The sequence below is a fragment of the Oryx dammah genome, unplaced genomic scaffold, assembly GCF_014754425.2.
Source record: "Oryx dammah isolate SB20612 unplaced genomic scaffold, SCBI_Odam_1.1 HiC_scaffold_28, whole genome shotgun sequence".
In the NCBI taxonomy this organism is placed as follows: Eukaryota; Metazoa; Chordata; class Mammalia; order Artiodactyla; family Bovidae; genus Oryx; species Oryx dammah.
The window spans coordinates 118,292,461-118,315,062 of record NW_024070212.1 but is presented as its reverse complement, the minus strand read 5'-3'; the positions used below and the strand labels follow the sequence as shown (position 1 = coordinate 118,315,062).

Below are 22,602 nucleotides of genomic sequence, written 5' to 3'. Positions count from 1 at the left end.
CCAGCCCCCACGGGGTCACAGCCGTCTATGGGTCACCCAGCCCCCACAGGGTCACAGCCTTCCATGGGTCACACAGCCCCCATGGGGTCACACAGCCCCTACGGGGTCACACAGCCGCCACGGGGTCACACTGTCCCCACGGGGTCACAGCTGTCTATGGGTCACCCCGCCCCCACGGGGTCACATGGCTCCCCACAGCCACTCCCTGGTCCCAGCCCCCCAGGAGATTTTTGTCCCGAGAAGCTGACCTCAAACAAACAGAAACACAAGTTTCCAAAGACCTGAAGCCAAGGTGTGGAGTTGAGGGACATACAATAGCTCCCATACAGTCAGGGGGATTAATGCCCCAGTGTCTCAGACCAGGAGCCTCACCCAGACCCCTCACCCTGCCCAGTGGAAGAGGTCTGGTCTCTGCTCCAGGCGGCCCGTCTAGCCAAACCCGGGCTCCCCCGGCCCACGCCTGTCCCTTCTCGTCCCTACGGACCTCTGGGCTCCCCCGGCCCACGCCCGGCCCCCGTCCTCCCTGTGGACCCCTGGGCGCACCCGGCCCACGCCCGGCCCCTCTGTCCCCGTGGACCCCTGGGCACCCCTGGCCCACGCCCAGCCTTCCTCCCCATGGACCTCTGGATGCCCCCGGCCCATGCTCGTCCCCTCAGTTCCCATTGTGCCCAGACATGCTGCAAGGCCGAGCCTGCAGGTGCCCTGTCCTTGTCGGCAGCCGGCCTGTCTGCCCACAGGCCCAGGGCGCTGACCTAGCACCATGGGCCCCAGGTGTTCCCACAAGTCACAGAAAACCGCCCCAAGGTTCTGGGCCTTCAGGGCCACCGAGTGTGAGCCTGCACACTGCCCTCCTCCCTGAGGCCTGCACTGCACCCGCAAGCCTGGGACAAGCGCAGCGGCAGGCCCGGCCATGTGTCCCAACAGCCCCCACGGGACCCACCCTTCCATCAGAGCTGGCACAGCCTGCAGGACCCGGGCTGGACCCCAGATAGCGGAGCAACACCCCCCAGCCGGCCCTCCAGGGAGGCCCCGGGAAGAGGCTGGTCATGTCCCCCTGCCCTCGGGGAGCGGTAGTGGAGGCACAGCACCCTCCGCGGGCCAGGAGAGGACGGGGGCACTCGCAGACGCCACGCCCCTCCCCTCGTGACCTCCGCAGCATGCGTGGGCTCTAGGGCTCAGGGCCTGGCCAGCACCCTAAACTGCACAGATGGGTGATTGGGCTGAAGTGCAGCAGCTGGGCAGGGGACATGGCCAGCCCCCCAGAAGGTGACCGCAGGACTGAGGCCAGCAGAGCCCAACCCCCAGCAGCTGCCCACCCAGGCCTCCAGCCCAGACACCAGATCCCCATCTCCTCTGCCCACATCCCTCTTACCTGAACCGCCCACCAGGCCTGGGACAAGGCCGGCCGGGCAGGAGAGGGGGGCTCCCCACTGCCTGAAATGAAGCCCACGAGGGTGAACTCAGAGCGAATGCCCGGTCCAGGGCGATGCCCCAGGAGGACTTGGTCCATCAGGCGCTCAGGCCCCCAGGACTGAAGAAGGAATTTGGCCCCTGTGATGGCACAGCCCCCACTTACCTCTGCAAGCCCCCCAGAGAGGACGGCATGCTGGCGGGTGGCGACCCGGCCTGGCCCCTTGCCCCACTTGGGCGGGCAGCCACAGGGCACAGGCAGCAGCGGGGTGTGACACTGGGCAGAGCAGGAACTCGAGGCGGACACCTGCCAGCCCGGGGTGGGGCTGCACCCTTCATCCGTACTCTGCACCCGCACCCGAGTCCAGGCCTTCCCGGAAGAGGCCGGCACCTGGCACACGCCCACGAGCCTGCGCCCGCTCACCCTGCCCCGGGACGGGGTAGGTCAGCCCAGGGGGCCTGCACGGAGCTGTGGGCGGCGACAAGGCCTCTGGGTCCAGAACTCAGGGCAAGATGCGGATCTTGCTGGGGGTCGGTGGGCGGCTCTGAGGACAAGGAAGAAAGCAGGAGCCAGAGTCAGCGGCTTTTCTCCTTTTCCTCCTCAAAAGCTTCACCCCGGGAGAAAACTTAGCTGTTATTCACACCTTGGGCTGGAAAAGAACTTTCAAAAGAGGACACTGCGGTATAAAATTTTAAATTTAGTAGATTTTACTCCATGTAAGTACACTTCTTTCTTTTGGAAATAAAGAAATACAATTCAAAGACAGCAGACCGAGAGAAATATTTGCAGCATTTTAACCAAATGTTAGGTCCATAAGGAAAGACAAAATTCCTCACTGCACCGTGAGGCACCCCAGCCCCGGCCAGCCCGGGGTCTTTGCACGTGGGTGCGGGGGGTGCCACAAAGGCCCGGCACTTTGGAGCTGCCTGTCCACAGGCCCTTCCCCAGCCTGGTCTGACCCATCGTGGTGGGTGGGCAGAAGGGCAGACGTGCAGACGTGCGCTCAGAACCCTCCCAGGCCTTTCTGGTGAGCTGGTGGAGAGGCCTCGAGGGCACACTCACTTTCTCTCCGATGGCGCCTCTGACACAGCAGAGCTTGGGGGGCGGGGGCGGAGCTCAGGGAGCCCGCACCCGAGGGAAAAAGATGCTCAGCTGAAAGGGTGGGGAGAAGGCTGGGGCCCTGCTCCCTGCCCAGCGGGGGTTCCGAGAGGGCCTTCCTTGGGGGAGCTGGGGCCCGCACCGTGTACCTCGTATCTGCAGGGGGGGTGGGGGATGAAAAGAGACAGAGGCACTGTGCTCCCAGCCCTGACCTCCCCCGTGAGCCCCACCTGCAGCACCTAAACCACCTGAAGACTCCAGGGCACGACTGCCAGGACTCACTGGGTCAAGTATGGGTTCGTCTCACCTGACAGACCGCCGCCCAGCACACCTCACTGCCAACGGAGCCACACAGCCCAGCCCAAGGTCGGGAGGCAGGGCATCGTCCGCCTGCAGCCGCCCTCTGTCCCTGGGGTCCTGGGGCAGTCCCCTCCTGGCACAAGAAGCCCCGGTTGGCTGGGCGGCTGGTCCTCCCCATGGTGCGGGCCTGCGGGACTCGATTTTCTCAGGGCCCTCGCTGGGCCAGAAGGCAGCTGTCTGCCCGGCTCCTCTGGGTCTGGGCTTGGCAGGTAAACAGCCATCACCAGCTCTGGCTTCAGAGGCCCATTCCTCCCACAGCAAAGCAGCACGTGGCTCCAGGGGAACAAGAAACCTCCCTGAGCACCCCCAGGGTGAGGAGCCCCACCTCTGGTCAGGGGTGGGGAATGCTAAGGGCCACACGTGAGGAGGTCTCGGGGCAGACCCCTCACTCTCCTATCCGCCGGGCCTCAGGCTTCATTGCTACAAATGATTGCTCTCCTCCAAATGTACCCCAGCCCAGATACTCAGTGATGGACCTGGGGGACGGGCTGCTGAGCAGAGACCCTGAGAGTCCCCTGGGGCCCTACCTGCGGGGACACAGATGGTCTTGGGGTGTTGGCTCCAGGTGAGGGGGGCCAGGCACCAGACAGGGTCAACGGCAGCACCCCCAGTTCACAGCGAGGCTTCTGGACCCCAGAGCCACAGTGCTCAGCATCTGCTGTCAAAGGCAGGGGCCCCCAGCAGGTCCTGCCAGCACGGCCAGCAGCAGAGAGGAGGAGTGGACCACAGGCCTGGCCAAAATCAGGGCGTCTCAGAGGTCAGCTGTCAGGAGCCGCTAGGAGGGTGAGGATGGGCCACCGGGCCAGAGCAGGAGGGGCCTCCGGGAGGGGAGATGCCCGCGAGTAGCCTGGACGGGGAGCCGGATGGGGCAGGGAGCGGACGCTGCCACACACAAGCCCGGTCTGGACGCTGTGAGGGGAGGGCTGGGGGCTGGGGGGACAGCTCTGGGGAGCTGGGGGCCAGGGGCTGGGGGGACAGCCCTGGGGGGCTGGGGGTGGGTGATGACCTTGGGGGGCTGGGGACTGCGGAACTGGGGTCTGGGGGCTGGGTGTTTGCCTTGCAGGACAGTAGGGACTTGGGCCTCCTTTCTCCGGAGCAAACCAAGCCCCCACAGCGCCTGGTGGGGAGTGGCCTGTCTGCACCAGAGAGACCCTCCATCACCCCAACCCGCCCGCTCGCAGCTTCTGCGCACTCCCCCAGGGGCCTTCACTGAGTGCCCCGCCCCCTCACAGCTCCTCAGGGTCGGGGTCCTGGAGGACGGCTGCAAGCCCGCGTCCCCCTTCCTGGCCTCCCACCATCAGGAGCCCATCTTGGGTCCTGTGAACCTCCCGTCCGTGACTGGGGTCTCGGTCTCCTGAGACGGCCTGTCTTTGACCTCCAGGACAGGACGGGGGTCCCCAGGCAGCACAGCCCTGGGCTGCCCTGCAGACTTGGGAGCTCTGGTTCGGGGGCCACAGGGGCCCCTGCAGAGGCGGGCATCTCCACGTGCCGTCTGCCCTGTGCCGGCGACCCTGCAGGCGGAACCGGAGGCCACCCCACAGACAGAGCTGCTGCCCAGGCCCCAGCGCCCACTCTGCGGGGCCTGGGTGGGGGACAGCCGTGCCGCCCTGGGTCCCCACGGCCTGGGCTTGCCGGCGTCAGAGGCCTCGGCCCGGCAGCCACAGCCCTCATCACCCGGAGCGTCCAGCGGCCCCGGAGGCCCAGATGCCCCCCGTGTCCTGCCCACCTCCTCCCCATCCCGAGGCCACAGTGCTGCTGGCGGGTGGTCTCCCGCTCACACGCCCAGCGGCCTCCGCATTCCTTGCTTGAAGGCTCAGGCTGGCCCCACCTTTCAAGGGAACGCTCTCTCCCCACCCACCCCCTCTCCTGCCCCTACACCCACAGATCGGGGGAGGGGTGTTGCCTTGCACCCCAGCTGGGGTCCCAGCACCCAGATCCGAGCACTAGGAGTGGGCCAAGGTGGGCAGCCCAGGGGCCATCGCTGCGGCCCCAGCTCAGATCTAGGCTGGCACCCAGAATGGGACACAGAGCCCAGGGGGGCTGGGGACACAGGCAGGGGCTGCCTGGGCTCGGAAGTCATGCGGGAGCCCCTGTGAGGCCAGGGTCTGGGGGCTCCTGCTCCCCCTGCACGGCCCCAGGGGTCAATGGGACTCCAAGAAGATTCCAGCAAAGTGTGGGAGGAGGTGCGTTGGCGCGGCTGGCAGAGCTGCGCCCGAGGGCCGGTGGTTGCCTCTGGGCTGAGGGCTGAGGCCGTGCCCCAGCCCTGGGGTCCGCTCCCCTCCTGCGAGGGGCAGTTTAACCCCGCAGGGCTCTGCCCGCCAGGGCTGCCCACACTCTCGCTGGGCGGCAGGTGTGGGGCATGTGGGATGGGCAGTGCTGGGGACGGGGCGGGAGAGCAGCCTGAGAGTGCGGCTCCACCCCTGGGCTCCCCCCTGAATGGGGGTGGGGGGCTGGCAGATGGGGGCCTCCCATCTAGAGACTGCGGATGAATCCCCTCACCAGCCCAGGGCCGGGCAGCTGACCACCGGCAGCCCCTCCGGCTCAGGTCACACGCAGGGCGGCCCCCCACCCCTGCCCCACCCACTGGCTCTGAGTCCAGGGCCCACAGAGGACCCGGCAGCCACCAGCCGGCCACCCTGGGACCACCCGCCCTGCTCCCTCACTGCCCCGACATCTGGGCCATGCAGCCAGCTGCTGCTCACCCTGCCCAGAAACAAAGGGACACGGCTGACCACGGCGGCCGCCCCACGGGACGCCCTGACCACCTCGGGGGAGAAGAGAGGGGAAGAAGCCCCGGGGAGACAGGCCCGCCAGGGATGCCCGCAGCCGCTTTCTCACACGCCCCTGCAGGAGCCGCTCTGGAAGCCTGACAGGACGGACCGGCCCGCAGCAAGGAGGGCCAAGGCTCCCTGGGGGAGCAAGAGCCAGCAAGGGCCGTCCCGAGTGCATTCACCAGGGTGACTGTCCCAGAAGGGGCCACGTCCCCACCGCCGGTGAACGGGAGGAAACTCAGCCTGTCCTCTCGGCCCGCAGGGTCTGAGGTGCATGGAGCCTAGGACGGCAGGCCGTGGGCCAGGCAGCAGTGGGGCTGGTGGGGCCGCCACCCCTGGTCCTGGCGGAGGTCAGGGAAGAGACGGGTAGTGGGGCAGGCCGGGGCCAGCATCTAGCGTGAGTGAGGTCAGGGGTCAGGGCCACCTGCACCCTTCTGGGGTCAGCTTCCTGATGGACACACTCAGGTCGCCCACCTGCAGGGCCACGAGGCCACGAGGCCACCAGTCTCCCCCCCAAGCCTCTGGGCTCCAGAACTCAAGTCCAGCTTACAGGATGGGGACTCTGCCCTGCTGGAGGCCTGGGCAGGGTGCCTCCCGCCCAGGCGCACCCCATCCCAGGGGCTGAGCAGTGGGACGTTCTCGCACCCCCAGGCTCTCCAGCAGCTCCCACCGCTGCCTGCAGGCCCTTCCTCACCACCCCAGGCCCCTCCAGCGGGCCCTCCTCTTACATAACCTCTTCTCAGTTGCAGCTTGGATGTTTTAAGGTGAAAATCAGCTTTCTCTAATCCAAACACAATACACTCTCAAGCCTTCCCAGGCACCTCAGGGGATTATCCCGGGGAAATCACAGGTGTGGGGGGGTCTCTCCTGCTAGACACAGGGCTCCCGTCTGGTCTGGAAGGCGGGCCTCTCGCAGTCCAGCCTGCCTGGCACCCTCCCTCTTGTTTCACTGCCTCCAAGACACTGTCCACTGAGGCACTCCAAAGCACAGAGGAGTCGGGGGCTCAGAGGCAGACATGAACTGTCACCAGCCGGGTGGATGGGCAGAGAGGACGGCAGCCCCCACCCCAGCAGCTGTGAGCCCAGGAACAAGACCCCCACTCTTGCCACCCCCACTTTCGGGGTAGCCCCCACCTTCATCATGCCCCCCACCCTCAGGGTCACCCACCCACCCTCGAGGTCACCAGTTCCCACCCTAGGGGTCACCCCCACCTTCATCATGCCCCCCACCCTTGGGGTCGCCCCCACCCTCGGGGTCACTGCTCCCCACCCTAGGGGTCACCCCCACTTTCAGGGCTGCCCAGCAGGAAACGCCTGATGCGAGCCTGCCTCCCAGGGCGCAGCCTCTGCCACCTCCTCCACTGGGGTGTCAGCTGCCCGCGCCCCCCATCCCAACCCTGAAACAGGTGGGAAACACCAGGCTGCAGCCCGGCTTCCAGAGTCAGAGGCCGAGCTGCAGGGCCACCTGCTGGAGGCTGAGGACCAGAGATCAGCCCCAAGGCGCTCGGGCAGCCCCGTGGGCCGTGGGCCGAGCCCAGGACAGCGGGAAGGGGAAGGAGCCCACTGCCGGGGCCAGCAAGGCAGGAGGGCCCCAGAGCCCCCAGTCCAGGAAGCCTCTCACAGGTGACCGGACACCTCCCGGGGCCTGGGGCCTGGACAGAGGCCCCTGGCCAGTGCCCTGAAGTCTTGCTGAGCCAAGACCCCCAAGGAGAACACCCATTTCCCCCAGGACGCACCCCTTCCACAGCCAGGGGGCCCTGACCAAGCAGGGGGCCTCCAGCCAGCCGTGGCACTGGGGGCTGGACTCATGGCCCCTTTGGAGCCAGCTGAGGGCAGGCTGCAGCCCAGGGCTGACTCAGCCATCCAGCCCAGCAGAGCTGCGGGACCCAAGTCAGCCTGTGCCTGGCACGTCCAGGTTTGATAATACGACTGCACCTGCTCCCAGCAGAAAAAGAAGGCAAAGCCTCTCGAAGTATAGACAACGACGTCTCCTCCCCACCAGACCCCACCTCCAGACCCTCCGCAAAGTGAGTCCCAGCCACAGTCTCCACGCAGGAAGGTTCTGTTGGAAGTGGTGTCCAAGGGTCAGCGTCCTTACTTGGAAGCAGCAGTGAGCTGCCCTCTCTCCCCTCCTCTCCCCCAAGGGCCTCAAGGGCCACACTCGCCTCCTCCTCAACAGGCGCACGGCCAGCAACCAGCCGCTGACTGAGCCCAGCTGCACACAGTGCTCCGTGCATGGCCTGGGGGCGTGGCTCACTGCCACGCGTGCCCGTGAGCCGTGTGTGCACTCGCGTGCCGTGTGTGTGTACACAGCTCAACACTGCAGGGTGAGCCCCAGAGGCAAACTGCAGGGCCAGTGGTCGCCGCTTCACTTTTTGACGTTCGGGTGGGCCAGCTTTGTCCTGCAAGGAAGCGGGGGGTTTCCCCTGCCATTGCTCCCTCCCCCCGCCAGTCACTAAGCCTCCTTCTCAAAGCCCCACTGTTGCTATAGCAGAAAATGCCTCCAATTGTTAAGCCTTCTAATAATTTATGCATTTTACTCTAATTCTCTAAAATAAACTTGCTGAGTCCTAACACTTCTTACGGGAAGTCTCTCTGCACCACAAAGGTCCCCACTGCACACTGCAAAGAGGACCTGACCGCCTCGGCAGCTTTAGGGAGCCACGAGAGGCCACAGCTCAGGGCCCGATGAGGCGGGCCTCCCAGTCACACAGCGCAGGACAGGGGGCATGGCGTGGGGCCAGGGGCCGGGGCAGGCATGCCCCCACACACGGGTGGTCAGGCCCCAGGGCCTTGACTCTCCAGCGCTCAAGAAAGCAGTACACGGGCCCTTCACCCAGCTTGTGAGGCCAGTTTCCTAGGAACAAAAGGGAGGAGAGGATGCTGGTTAATTACACTTTTAATTGGAAGCTCACGGCACGAGAAAGAAGGCGAGTGCAGCCTCTCAGACTGTCTCCAAGCCCCAGCAGCTGCCCCAGGGGAGCACCCACTCAGGGGGACAGGATGCCTGTGGCTGGTGGGGCTTCTCACCCGGCACTACTGACGTTTGTGGTCAGAGCAGACGCGTCACAGCAAGTGCGAGAAACGGGTGGCTGGCTTCGGAACCGCTGGGCCTTCTAGCAAACAGGGACGCAACATACCCAGGGGGGGCACGCCTGCTCCTCTGGCTCAAAGGGGACCAGCTGTCATCCAGGAAGTGCCCGATGCCTCGGCTCTGCTGGTCAGAGCGCGAATGGACCCGCCTCTGCCCCGTCACCCACGTGGAGCTCATCCCCTCTGCCCGAGGCCCCTCAGAGGCTTGCGCCAAGCAGGGGACCAGTGGGACGACCGCCCTCTCAGGGATGTACCCCACAAGGCAGGATCCCACAGGCCACAGGCAAGCAGGGGTGACCTGGTCGACCCCGAGTGGGCAGAACCATGCGCCCACTCGGCCTGTCCAGGACCTGCGGAGGGATGGAATGTCTGTCCAGCAGGCAGGCATAGTGGACAGACAGCTCTCTGTCCACCCAATAGAACAGCGGGGCTCTGGGAGACTCCTGCCAAGAGCGCCGTGTGGCCTGGGCTTTGAGCTCTGGCCCCCTGGACCAAGCGGCCAGTCGTCCAGCCTGCTGCAGGCTCTGCGGGGCCACCCCACGGGCAACGCCAGAACCAGATGGAGGCCCCGCAGTCTGGCTGCAGGGGGCCGTCAGGTGTGGGTGGGCAGCATCTTGTAGGGGTTCAGAATGCCCTTGGGGTCCAGTAGGGCCTTGAGCTGCCACATGAGCTGCAGCGCCTCGGGGGGCTTGCTGTAGCCGAGGACGTCCTTCTTCTTGAAGCCCAGGCCGTGCTCGGCGCTAACGCTGCCCCGCTGCCCCGCCGTCCACTCATACACGTAGGGCTCCAGGGCCCCCAGCAGGGCTGCGCTGAAGGTCTCAGCCGTCACGTTGAGGTGCAGGTTCCCATCCCCTGGAGGCCAGGGATGCGCAGGTCAGCAGGGCCTCCTCGGCCCCCTCGAGGCCCTCTCCTCCCCGAGGCCCCCACTCCCAAGAGCCCCCTGCCCCACCCCGCCGCCCTTCACACCGCTGGCCGCTGACCTAGGGTGGCCACTCCCCTCCTCCGGGGGCCGCAGCGCCCCAGGCCGCACACACGTTCCTCTCTGAGTTCTCCGCAGCCCCCCCCCCCCCCCCCACACCCCCCCCCCCTCCCCGAGGGCCCCCACCTGAGACAGACACACATCTGCCCAACCTGCGCGAGCCCAGCTGGACCACTGAGGCCGCCACAGACCCAGGTCCCCCAGCACCCAGGAGGCCTCTGACCGGGTGACCTGCAGCCTCTGACCCGGTGACCTTGGACCACTGACCCTATGACCTGAGACTTCTTATGCCCCCTCCTCCATGCACGTCTGTCAACTATAGGGAGCAAACCAGGGACCCATCTCCCACCGAACGCGGTTCCCACAGCACAGCCGGGGTGAAGGCTCTGGAAACAAGGGAGGCCCTGCAGAGAGAGAAGCTGGGCTCCCCTGACCTCGCCGGCACCGGCAGCTCCTGCAGGGCCCAGGGGAGCCACACGGCCCCGGGGCCCGCCCCGCACCAACTGCCTCCAACTCAGCCTCCAGTAACCCCCACAGATAGCAGCCTCAGACACACACACACCACACAAAGCCTAAGACAAACATCACAAACACACAGAAAGGAAGCCCTGATGACAAGACCCACGAGGACCTGCGATGCAGCGGCTTCCGCAAAGAGAAGATAAACGGCTCATGTGCTTAAAGAAACACAAGAGAAAACGTATAAAACACGGACCAGAGAGAGCTTTTAAACAGCCAGGTCGATCTTCTAGAAACAAAAAAGAAGGTCACTGAAATGTCAACGAGCAGAGAGAGATGTAGCGGGATGCAAAGCAGACAAGCACGCAGAGGCCTGGGGCCGCAGACGGGAGAGGGGACGCGCCGTGAGCCCGCAGGGGACGCCCCGGGGGGCGGGGAGACGGTGTCCGCAGGGACAACAGGGGAGCGGCGTCCGGAGGCAGAGCCCACGGACTCCAGCTGACAGACACTGACCCAGCTAGACAGTGCTGAGAGGAGCCAAGGACCCCCAGGACAAGGGACAGATCTTAGAGCAGATTTCTCTCTGTGGAGCACCGCTGGCCCCGCGACGCCTGCACTCTGCAGAGAGCGGGACTGTCACACCAGAGTCTCACAGTTCACTGCGGAGAAGCCACTGAACAGCTGAGTGCAGACACGTTCAGGCCAAGAAAACCCGCGGCGCGCTGCCACCTGCCTCCCCAGACTACAGGAAGCTCCAAAGGCAGGGCTGTGACACCAGGCCAGAGACAGACCCGCAGTGTGGGGGAGTCTGGTCAGACACGGGCTCACGCGGAGGTAAGAACAGCACCACCACCAGGGCTGGGGAGCGTCACGGCGCTGGGGCACACTCCAGACACAGCAGCCAGGAGCGGGTGACGGCACCCAAGGGGCAGGCCCCAGGCCCAGGCTCTCGGGAACAGCGCTGTGCGGGGGGGGGGCCTGCCGGGACAGAGAGCTGACTCTAAGGAACTGGCCCAGATGATTGTGGGGACATGGTTAGCCCAGCATCCACAGGGCCGACCAGCAGGTGGACACCCAGAGACGAGCTGAGGCTGTAGCTCCGGTAAAGGCCTTTTCCGTGGGGGACATCCGTGTCCTGTGGCCCGGGCCTTCAGCTGATCAGGTGAGACCCTCCCACATGGGGAGGGTGACCTGCTTTACTCAAGGTCTGTGGATAAATGCCAATCTCATCTTAAAACTGTCTTCACAATATCCAGACTGACGTCAGACCAAGCAGCTGGGCACACAGCCCAGCCAAGCTGACACACAGGTCGCCACACTGTTTGGGGAGAGGGTCATGATACTGATTAATCTCCAACTCTTTTAAGGTAGGACACCCTGATAACTTTGCCAGAAGAAATATCAACAACCTCAGACATGCAGATGATACCATTCTGATGGCAGAAAGTGAAGAGGAACTGAAAAGCCTCTTGATGAGGGTCAAAGAGGAGACTGAAGTGGTGGCTTGAAGCTCAGTGAGACCATGGCGTCTGGCCCCGTCACTTCACGGCCAATAGAAGGGGAAACAGTGGAAACAGGGGCAGACTTTATTTCGGGGGGCTCCAAAATCATGGCAGATGGTGACACACCATAACATTAAAAGATGCTTGCCCCTTGGAAGAAAGTAATGACAAATACAGACAGTGTATTAGAGATCAGAGATCACTTTGCTGACAAATGTCCCTACAGTCAAAGCTCTGGTTTTTCCAGTTGTCATGTACACATGGCAGAGCTGGACCATAAAGAAAACTGAGTGCTGAAGAATTGATGCTTTCAAACTGTGCTGCTGGAGAAGACTCTTGAGAGTCCCTGGGACTGCAAGGAGATCCAACCAGTTCATCCTAAAGGAAATCAGCCCTGAATATTCATTGGAAGGACTGAGGCTGAAGCTGAAACTCCAATACTTTGACTACCTGATGAGAAGAGTTGACTCACTGGAAAAGACTATAATGCTGGGAAACACTGAAGGCAGGAGGAGAGGGGGTGACAGAGGATGAGGTGGTTAGATAGCGTCACCAACTCAAAGGACATGAATTTGTGCCGGAGTCCAGCTCCAGCAGCCAGGGATTCAACCTCAAGGGGCGAGCGGTGTCGGCGAGAAACGACACAGCCGCTCAGTTTTCTTGGACTGCCTGTTTATTTCAAGTTTAAGATTCTTTTATGCTTTTACAAAAACATTAGGTCAGAGGCTTGACATTTTCAGATCCCCCTCACCCAGATTTATTATCTCCATAAATGATTGTTGCCCTTCAAACAGAGTTCCTGCTTCAGCAATTCTCTCAGAATCAGCTTTACCATCTATTATCTACCTCCTCTAATGTGTCCTATAGTTAACTTGTGATTATATTGTAACTCATGCTACATTCCTCAGTTTATTTCTTATCTTTCTAAATTCTGTTTGCCCCTAACACCCTGAGCTCACTATCTCTTAAAAAGGCTTCTAGCTATAGTATCTCTAAAATTCCTAACCTCTATAAGCTATAGTAAAACATGCTAACATTAAAACATTCCTTAAATCTTCAACTTCTAACTATTTTAATTATTTCTAAGCCCTAAACACAGTAAACTCCTTGCCATAAACATTTTCCTCACAAACAGGCTTCAGATAGCAATCCCTCCCATGGCCTCAAGCTGCAGCCTATGTGCTCATCCTGGAACACTCTTTTGTAAAAGTCCTTGAACAAATGTCAATGACTAACTTTATGAATTATTTTCTGAGCACAGCTGCAGAAGGCTTTGTGCCTTCTCATACTCCTCTCAAGAACAATAAGCACCTTAATATTCCTTTTCAGTCAACTCAGCCAAGGAGAGGAAAAAACAAGTCAAAATCACAAGGCCTAACTCCTTCATGCCGGGTCCGTGCATGAAGAGAGGGGGTTGGGACCATGCCTCCATTTTGTCAGTAATGCCTAACGCGGCTCCCAACAAATTTGAGTAAACTCCAGAAAATAGTGGAGGACAGAGAAGTCTGGCATGTTACAGTCCAGGGGGTCACAAAGAGTCGGACACAACTAAGTGATTTAACAGCACCACCACCACCCTGATAAAGATACAATTCTAGGGATACTGCTGAAAGAACAGATAGGCATAATTTCTTGTTAGTAAATGGAAACAAACTCTATGAGATAAAACACCAACCAAAAGAAGGTAATTCAGTTCAGTTCAGTTTAGTCGCTCAGTCGTGTCCAACTCTTTGCGACCCCATGGACTGCAGCACTCCAGGCCTCCCTGTCCTTCACCAACTCCTGGAGTTCACTCAAACTCATGTCCATTGAGTCGGTGATGCCATCCAACCATCTCATCCTCTGTCGTCCCCTTCTCCTCCTGCCCCCAATCCTTCCCAGCATCAGGGTCTTTTCCAATGAGTCAACTCTTCGCATGAGGTGGCCAAAGTACTGGAGTTTCAGCTTCAGCATCATTCCTTCCAAAGAAATCCCAGGGCTGATCTCCTTTAGAATGGACTAGTTGGATCTCCTGGCAGTCCAAGGGACTCGTAAGAGTCTTGTCCAACACCACAGTTCAAAAGCATCAATTCTTCAGCACTCAGCTTTCTTTATAGTCCAACTCTCACATCCATACATGACTACTGGAAAAACCATAGCTTTGATTAAATGGACCTTTATTGGCAAAGAAGGTAACAATTCAGACTAAAAAAAAAATAGAAGAAACGAGGGACAAATAGAAGGCCCAAAGTGAGACCAATCCAGGTGACTGTACAGTCTCTGTAAATGAACGGCAGCAAACTATGCCACCTCAAGACAGGCCACTTTGGCATAAGGATTATTTTGAGCTGAAGGCAACTGAGAAGAAAGAGACACAGACTACCCCCTGCCCTCCATCCACGTGGAAGCAGGACGAGAGTGTATGAAGGTGTCCCCAGGCCCCAGCAAGGGCAGGGCCACCACCCGGGACAGCTCCGGGCTGGGCCTACATGAGACTCATGTCCACCAGTTTCCTGCGTGTTTATAAACCTTCCCACAATTTGCCCCTGAACATCCGTCCTCTTCCTTCATCCATGCTGTCTCCAAAGAGGTCCTGTTCTTTGCTGAAATGCCCTACAAGTCGAACCACCTGAAACTGAGCAGCACCCTGGGGGTCTCTGTGTTCAGCCTCCACGACCTTCCCTGAGCTCCAAAGGGCAGACTAGAATGGTTGCTAATCAGGGAGAGGAGGGGTGCAGAGACAGGGAGGAGCAGGCAAGAGCAGCAGAGCAGCAGGGGCAGGGCGCGGGTATGGCCTTAAAAAGAATGAGATGGCCTAACAATCAGCACCAGGTGGGCCCAAGATGGCTACGAGTCAGCCTCTACTAGACCTTGGGCCTCGGTACACATCATCGCAACACGTCAGCACTCGTCCCAGCACGACAGGTCCAAGGGCGACCCACAGAGACCAAGAAGTCGGCCGTGACCCACTTCCTGGAAACCTCCGCCTCTCCCCCAAAACAGCTGGGATGATCCTCCCACTCGTTAGCTTGTGAGATTACTGGCCGCCCCACAGATGGGGGACTCTCCCCTTCTGAGATGCCTACACTGTGCAGCGTGTCCCTCTCTAAACGAACCCGCTTCTTTCCGACCGTTTTGTCTCTCATTGCATCCTTTCTGCCACAAGACATCAAGAACCTGAGCGTCATTAAGTCCTGAGACCAGGTGTGTGATCTTTGTTAAAAGACCATGGGTGGACTTCCCCAGGGGTCCAGCAGTTAAGACTCTGCCTGCCAACGCAGGGGACGTGGGCTTGATCCCTAGCCCCGAAAGATTCCGCACACTGCAGGGCAATTAAGCACCGCAGCTCCTGAGCCTGTGAGCTCTAGAGGCGCCCTTAGAGTTGTGCTCTGCAATGAGAGAAGCCCACTTCCCACACCTGGCGGGAGTCCACCCGGCAGTGAAAGCCTAGCGCAGCCCAAAGCGAACCCGTGGTGTCTCAGCGCCACACGCACGCCGCTGCTCGCGGCTCAGCCGTGCCCGACTCTGCGACTCCATGGACTATATTTAGCTCGCTCCTCTGTCCCTGGGATTCTCCAGGCGGGAATACTGGAGTGGGTTGCCAGGCCATCCTCCAGGGGGTCTTCCCGACCCGGGGATCGAACCCGAGGCTCCTGCCGCTCGTGCGCTGCAGGCGGACTCTTGACCGCTGAGCCCGTCAGGAAAACCCAAAGTCACCTATCACATGGAAAGAAGTTTTAAAAGACCAGAAAGAAAAGACCATGGGTTTTGCCTGGGCTCGACTCCCTGCCCCCACCACACGGGTTCCAGTCCAAATCTGAGGTACGTGGTTTCAGCTGCACCTCAAGGGACGCATTTGACAGTATCTTTGAGCTTTGCAGAACTAAGCGCCCCTGTAAGTGGAAGCCGTCAGGTTCTTCATTCCACAGAGGATTCCAGTTTGCTAATCTGGAGACGCTCAGGAGGCACCTGAGGCCAGGCTGAAGGGATGCAGGCCCCGCTCACACCCTGGTGCCTACCATCAGCCCTGCCCTGCGCCATCCCCATAAGCTCCTCACCAGATCCTCCCAGCTTAGGACACAGTTTGTGGGCAGGAGCCCATCGTGCCACCCCTGCCTGGCAAAGCAATAAATCTATTTTTCATTACTTCGCCCCAAACTCTGCCTCTGAGATTCAATCTGGCACCGGTGCACAGAGGCTGAGCTCTTGGCATCGAACTGACAGCGCAGGTCTCCACCTTCAGAAGCAGCCAAGGCCCCAGAAGGGGGCCCACCCTCACTGCAGGGGCAGGGGGTTGCTCGGCAGCTGACAGCCAAGTGGGCTCCGGCCGCCGGCGGCGCGGAGGGCAGGCTGGATCCAGAGGGTCTGCTCTCAGCACCCAGCAAACGGCTGGGGAGACTGGCGGCGCCCCGGGCAGGGACCACACTTCCACCCGTGGCGCTCTCCACCTAGTCCCCAGACCACCACACGGTCAACAGCAAGCCCACGGCCTTCAAGTGGATGGAAAACTCCCGCATGTTTGGAAGTTAAAATATACAGTTCTGCCCACCTCGCGGGTCAAAGAAGCAATGATGAGGGAAATCAGAAAGCATTCAGAACAGAAGGATGACGAGAGCTCCCTCACACAGGTGAGCCCCCGGCCAGTGGCAGAGATGGGACAGAGGGAGGCACCCTGCATCCCCGACCCACTCCTCTGCAGAGGGGTGGCATCGAGCGCCCAGGGGAGCAGATGCCCAGAGTGGGCTGAAGTACCGGGCGTGCAGGGCCGGCGCCTCGGTCACAGGACACAGGGCCCGGAGCCGGGTCTGGCCTCGTGACTCCTGCGGGCGCTCCTGGATGCTGGCCAAGGCTGAGGAGGCAAGAAATAGGTACTTTTTCAAACCAGCAAACACAACCTGTGTGCTTACATGGAGGGGAATTTAAATACACTGAAGAGCAGAAAGGCTGAAAATCAGTGAGCTACGTGTTTAATTATAGTCAGAAAAGCAGCAGTGACGCCTGAAGGTGGAGAAGAGAAAAGCACCGAACACAAAACCTACAACGGAAAAGACCAGCAACGCCCAGCACTGACCATGGAGAGACTGTAAAATCAACAAGCACCTGAGCAAGAGAGAATGGTGTGGACGGGGTCCGGGCCGCCAGCCCCTGCGGCCATCCTCTCTCCCAGTCACGGGGGCCCGGCCGCCAGCCCCTGCACCCACACCCCTGTGCAGAAGCCAGGACGCACCCTGGCCCGAGACAGCTGACAGCCACGCGGAACGGGGCTCTCCCGGCCCAGACGCCTGCATCTCCCTGGCACCGTGGTGCGCCTGGCTTTGTGAGGAGCAGTAACTGTGATGTTTGACTCAAGGGCTTTTCTGCCCCAGCACAATGCTCCGATGTCTCCTGGCTGCTCCTCTGCCTCCGGGAGCAGTCCGTCTGCACCGTCCAAGAGCCTGCTCCCCGCCTAGAGCTCTCAGTAAGGTCCCAAATAAAACTGAACTCACAACCTTCGGGTTGTACAGAGAGAAGAAACCATCCAAATCTGGACTTAGACAGTCCCCCTCCGCAAGTGCTGGACACGGCACAAAGAATAATAAGAACAACGCATTGCCAGAACACTCAGGATCTTAGAAGAGACGGACAAAAGGCCAGAAAAAAAATGAACAAAGTCAATTCTGAAGAAAAGGTAAGCTGGGAGAGTCCTGAAGTTATGAAAGAAAGTGCTTTGTAGTCCATTTCCTGAAAAAAAATTCCCCACCAAAAACTTCAGGCCCAAGTACCTTCACCAGCAAGCTACTAAATGTTCAAAGAGGAGGTAATCCCAACCTGCCAGACGCTTCCAGAGATGACCCCCAGGTCGCTTTCTGACTCTGAGACCAACCTCCAGCCTGGACAAAGGGAGCCTGATAGGGCAGGATGGAGGAGCTCCTTCACGGGGTCAGTAAACGGGTTAGACAAGACACAGAAGGGTCCCGGTCACGCTGGGCTGACCCGGACACACAGACCCACTTGCCCCCAGGTCCAGAGAGATGAGCCCCAGGGGTCAACAGGAAACCGGAGCCCGGCACCCGAGCAGACGCAGAAAGAGCATTCAGCAAATCGGCAATCACGCTCAATTTCCAGAGTGGAATTCCTCCATGCGACGCCTTCACGGCCCCACCTACAGTCCCGGGAGGCAGAACTGAGCCCACCCTATGGAAAGGACAGCGGAGGCCCCAGGCAGAAGTCACGCCCACACCTGTGAACAGACGGGGCTTTGAGACACCCGGTCCTAAAGGCTGCTGAAAATCGAGGGGGATGAAATTGCTCCTTCCTGTGAATCAATAACTTATAAGCGTGACTCTTCTGCACACGATAATGACCGGAACTAGCTTTAAGACCCTTTCATCTGGAGGGAGGGCCGGGTCAGAGCTCATCCTCAAACACGAGACCCCCGTGATCAGGCCAGGCCCCCGCCCCAGCCAAGCCCCAAGCCCGCGCTCCCAGGGCGGGCCTTCCCGAGCAGGCCTTCTTGGGACGCGACGCCCCAGGCACGCCCCCCAATCCCGAGGGCTGTGCTCACCCAGGTGGCCGTAGCCCACCACGTGCTTGGCGCTCGGGCCGAGCCGGGCACGCAAGTCACCCACGAGGTCGTAGAGCCTGTCCAGGGGCAGCGAGAGGTCGTACTTGTACACGTAGCCGTCACGGCTCAGGGCCTCGGTGATCCTCTCCCTGAGTGCCCACAGCATCTGGAGGGGGTGCAGGCACCGTTACCCTGAGCGGGCGGGGCTGCGGGGTGACCCCAGGGTCGGGAGGGAACCCTCAGGCGACGCAAACATCCCACACCATGACAAGGGCATGGCTTCTGTCTGAGAGCCCACACTGGACAGGGGCCCCAGACGCGGCCAGGCGGGCCGCTGAGGGCAGACACCCAGGGCCCCTCAGGGGCAGTTAGTGCTGACCCTGTGACCTCAGGACCGGCAGGGCGGGGGGAGCTCGGGGACACAGGCGGGGATCTCAACACGGCCGCGCGCCTTTCCCAGCACCCCACAACCTCCTGTCCCGTCACAGACGGCCCAGGAGGGGGTCCCCAGGCCTGTCCCGTCTCATCACCCCCCATCCTCCACGTCCCACCTCCACGTCTCAGAAAACCTCGAGGCGAGGCAGCTTTCTGGGTAAGGGAAAACATCATTTTCTTCATTTTTTTAACAAGCCCACGGCGCAATAATCACCCCTGAGTAAGGAACAGTTCCTCGCCAGCGCGGGATACCCACTGGGCGTCTGCGTTTCCCCAATTGCTCAGCACTGTGGGTCGCACCCTTCCCGCGCCTGGGCGCCCCGAACTTCATCCTGACCTGACGCTCCTCCCGTGCCTGGGGCCTGGCCACATGCCCGGCCTGAGCCCAGCAGCCCAGCCCGCCCTGTGCGGCCTCCTCAAGCCCTCACGTCCCAGCGCGGCCACAGAGCTGCAGGCCTCTTGTCCACCCACCTCGCCCACCACTCCAAACCCAGCCTCTCTAGAACCCAGCCTCTCTAGAACGTTCCGTCTGCAACACCTCTGTGCACCTGCACAGTGAACGCTGCTCCCCAACCCATCCAGGCTCAAACACCCCCGACCCCCACCCCGTGTCTCCACCAGGGCCCCAGACACCAATGCTTGAGAACAGGGCACCGAGGTAGGCGGTGTGGCCCCTGGGGTGGGACCCTGCCCCAGCAGACTGCCCAGGAGCCCTGTTCTAGCCCCGCCCACCCCACATGGCAGCCTGGAGCTTGATGCACCCAGACGGAGCCGGGGCCGCCGGAGCTGGGCCCGCCATCAGAAGACGCGGGCCCTGTGCCCGGAGCGGGCAGGGCCCGGCTCTCAGGCCCAAGGTTCCTCATTCCCAGGCAACTGACAGAGTGCATTTAGTGGGAAACGAGGGAAGCATGGGAGGCAAGCACCAGCACTGGGCCCTGGTGGGGAGAGGAGGACATAGCCCAGGTCTCAGCCCCCATCCCCCCCAGGACACAGGCCCCATCTCCCCCAGGACTCAGCCCCCATCCCCTCCAGGACTCAGCCCAGCAAGCCCAGCCTCACAGGAAGGAGTGGAGGGAGTGGCTGCCAGGAAGGCGGCGGGTCACTAGGAGGGAGCAGGACTGGAATCCCGGGTCAGGAGGTGAGGGCCTCCGGGGAACCCAGACCAGAGGGCCAGGTGGGGGCAGGAGGGGTGGCAGCCCCCAAGGCCCCAGGTCCCTGGACGGTGACCGTGGCCCCCCAGCTCCCACACCCACACGGTGACGGCAGCCTCCTCCATGCCAGGCCCACCTTCCTCACCCTCTGGTGAAGCCCCTCCCAGGGAGCCCCCCACGCCCTGCCCAGCCACCCCCTGTCCACAGGCCCTGACACCAAGTATGTTTCAGTGAGGCGGCCAGCAGGCGGGTCCCCGGCCGCAGCCCCTCTCACTTTAGCGGTGGCGAGGGGTGGTCATCGCCCACCTTGATCCTCCTCTCATCGCTGCCCAGGGTCCCGTCGGTCACCAGCCCTGAATCCAGCGCCTGCTCCAGGAAGCAGCCCAGCTTTTCAGCGTCATGCCCCGGCCCGGAGCCCGCCGTCTCAATGAGGACGTAGAAGGGGCTTTCTGGAAGCGCAGAGGCAGGGTGAGCAGGGGGAGGCGGTCAGGGGAAGGCTGGGGAGGGAACGCTGGGGCCAGGGAGCTCCAGCGCCTCCCGACGCGCTGGGGTCACCCACAGAGCAGCCACCGGCTACTGTGGCTAAAGACAGGTCCTTCACTGTAAGAGAAACAGTGCCCCCCGGAGACTTGGCAGAGACGAATGCTGGGGCCGGGATCTCGAAGTGGAGGGCGGGGCTCCTCTCATCAAACCGCAGGTTGAGTGGAGGTGTGGTGCCTGCCGAGGTGGATGACTCCCCGGGGGCTCTCTGTGCATACAGGGGCCCTCCACACCCCCCAGGGACCCTCAATATCCCCAAGGGCCCTCCACACCCCCCAGGGGCCCTCCATCCCATTAGAGACTCCCCACCCACCCAGGGACCTTCCCACCCCACCCCAAGGGACCCTCCATTTTTCCAGACCCTCACACATAGAGAAGATGCCACGTGAGGGCCCTCACCTCACCCAGCCCCCGTGGAGCCCTGGTCCCGGACTTGCAGCCTCCAGAACGGGGAAAATCAGTGCCCTTGCTGAGGGCTGCGGTTCCGTGAGCGTGGCCTAGGGTGAGACCAGGGCTGCTTCCTCTGGTCGTTTTCAGGAGTGAGAATGCCAGGACCTGCAGCTGTGAGGGTTTACCCAGACGCACACAGCGTGCGGACTCAAGAACCAGGCGTGATGAGCTTGTCGGCTAAATCGGAAGGAGCTAGCTGAGCTCTGGGGGCCGGCGCGTTGTGGGGGGACACTTCTCCCATCTGAGGAGCTGGCGGAGGGTCCTGACTGCGTCTGGCTGTTACAGAGACCCCGGGGCTCCAGCACAACTGCCAGCATCTGACCCAGCTCTGCAAGGGAAGGGATCTCAGGGAGAGCCCTGCCCTCAACAGCGACGGGGAGGCCAGAACCGCCATACTTCCTGCCGCCTCCACTCCATGGACAAGCTGGAGGCCTGGCACCTTCCATCAGCCCACACACCAAATGGCGCAAAAGGTGAGGCGGGCACTGCCCGCAGGCAGGCAGGGACAGTACCTTGCACGGGGCAGGAGAGACCGAGATGGAGCCTGACCAGCTTCATGCACTCAGCATCCATGAACTCAAATGCAGACAGGATCTCGCCCAGCATCGCCCTGCAGGCGCGGAAGGTCTGCAAAACTTCAGCAAAGCCCGGACAGCCTGCAACGGGCATGGTGAGAGAACAGGCAGACTGGCAGGCAGACACGGGGCCTCCACGGGCCACCCGAGCCGCCCTTCAAGCAGCAAAACCAACCCGCCTGGCCAACGGCCACTTGGAAAGTCACAAACATGTGGCTAGAAACCAGCCCCTCGGGAAGCAACTCAGCTGTGTCTCTGTGACACCCCGGGCCCCGCAAGCATTCAGGGCACGTTTCCCGGCCCCCAGCTCTCCGCGGTGCCCCAGCACTCGGGCTGCCAGGCACCCGAGGCGGAGCACGGACGTCGATGTGCGGGCAGGCGGGGCAGGCCAAAAAGACCTGGTGGGCACGGGGGTGAGCTCGGCCCTTCCCGGCAGGGATGAGGAGGCCCTGAGGGGTCCCAGGGAGGGCAGGGAGGAGGGTCAGGGGGTGGGACACACTCTGTGGGGCCAAGGAGCAGCCAGGGGCGGCCTGTGAACCCCAGCAAAGGGAGCTGAGCGCACTGGAGACAGATCGGAGGGAAGCTTCCAGAACGCAACACAGAGCGGGACTGGAGAGAAAGCCGCGTGGTTACGACAGGTGCAGACCAACAGCCTGAAAGGTCCTCGTGTGTCTCATCACCGTACTGGGAGGAGAAAGGGCTGGGCGGCTGCTGAGGACGGGGTGGAGGGAAGCTTCTGAAAGTGGGGAGCTTAGGAAGTTCCAGAAAAAAAAGAAACACACCCTCACAGGAGACATACTGGGACCCATAAAAGACCAAAGGAAAAGAGGAAATCACTACAGACTCACATGGACTCAGCAGGGACTCACAACCCCAGGTGTCCGTGACGGAGCAACCAGGATGTGTTCACAGTGCGGGGCCGGGAAAGCCCGACGCAGGACGGCAAATGTGCAATTACAGTGATGACCAGCGCGACAGAAGGGGTGGGCGGACGGAATCAGGACGACAAGGCCGAGGGGCCCGGAGCCTGGCGCGGGTGGACGGGGGCGGGGCAGGAGAGGGACCCGGGGCAGGGGAGTCGAGAAGCTGCGCGGCCGGAGGGGGAGGGGGCCCCGACGCGCCTGCAGAGGCGGTGGCGAGCCGCTGGCCCCACCAGGTGGACTAACGGCCCCGAGATGACGGACCCGTCCCTGGACCTGGCACCAGACGCTGCTTCCCTGCGGACCTCCCGGCTGCTTCCCTGCGGACCTCCCGG

At 61.8% G+C, this 22,602-nt stretch overlaps 2 protein-coding genes and 1 long non-coding RNA gene across 3 annotated transcripts in view; 1 reads left to right on the top strand and 2 right to left on the bottom strand.

The window, feature by feature from the left end:
- GAL3ST2 (galactose-3-O-sulfotransferase 2) overlaps positions 1–2,987 on the bottom strand; it is an 18,401-nt gene extending 15,414 nt beyond the window's left edge. The window contains exons 1-4 of the mRNA XM_040231969.1: positions 2,817–2,987; positions 2,652–2,665; positions 1,577–1,835; positions 1,373–1,434 (exon numbers count right to left, since the gene is read on the bottom strand). Of these exons, the coding sequence (XP_040087903.1) occupies positions 1,373–1,434; positions 1,577–1,835; positions 2,652–2,665; positions 2,817–2,987 (506 nt within the window). The remainder of the gene's footprint in view (positions 1–1,372; positions 1,435–1,576; positions 1,836–2,651; positions 2,666–2,816) is intronic.
- A 5,534-nt stretch (positions 2,988–8,521) lies between these two features.
- The window catches only part of D2HGDH (D-2-hydroxyglutarate dehydrogenase), a 24,765-nt gene continuing 10,684 nt past the window's right edge, over positions 8,522–22,602 (bottom strand). The window contains exons 7-10 of the mRNA XM_040231977.1: positions 21,285–21,428; positions 20,089–20,231; positions 18,197–18,362; positions 8,522–9,585 (exon numbers count right to left, since the gene is read on the bottom strand). Coding sequence (XP_040087911.1) covers positions 9,326–9,585; positions 18,197–18,362; positions 20,089–20,231; positions 21,285–21,428 — 713 coding nt within the window. The 3' untranslated portion in view covers positions 8,522–9,325. The remainder of the gene's footprint in view (positions 9,586–18,196; positions 18,363–20,088; positions 20,232–21,284; positions 21,429–22,602) is intronic.
- LOC120856635 lies at positions 10,955–22,325 on the top strand. Its single transcript, XR_005719451.1, has 3 exons — positions 10,955–10,967; positions 15,247–15,249; positions 22,190–22,325. It is a non-coding gene; the product is annotated as an uncharacterized LOC120856635 (long non-coding RNA).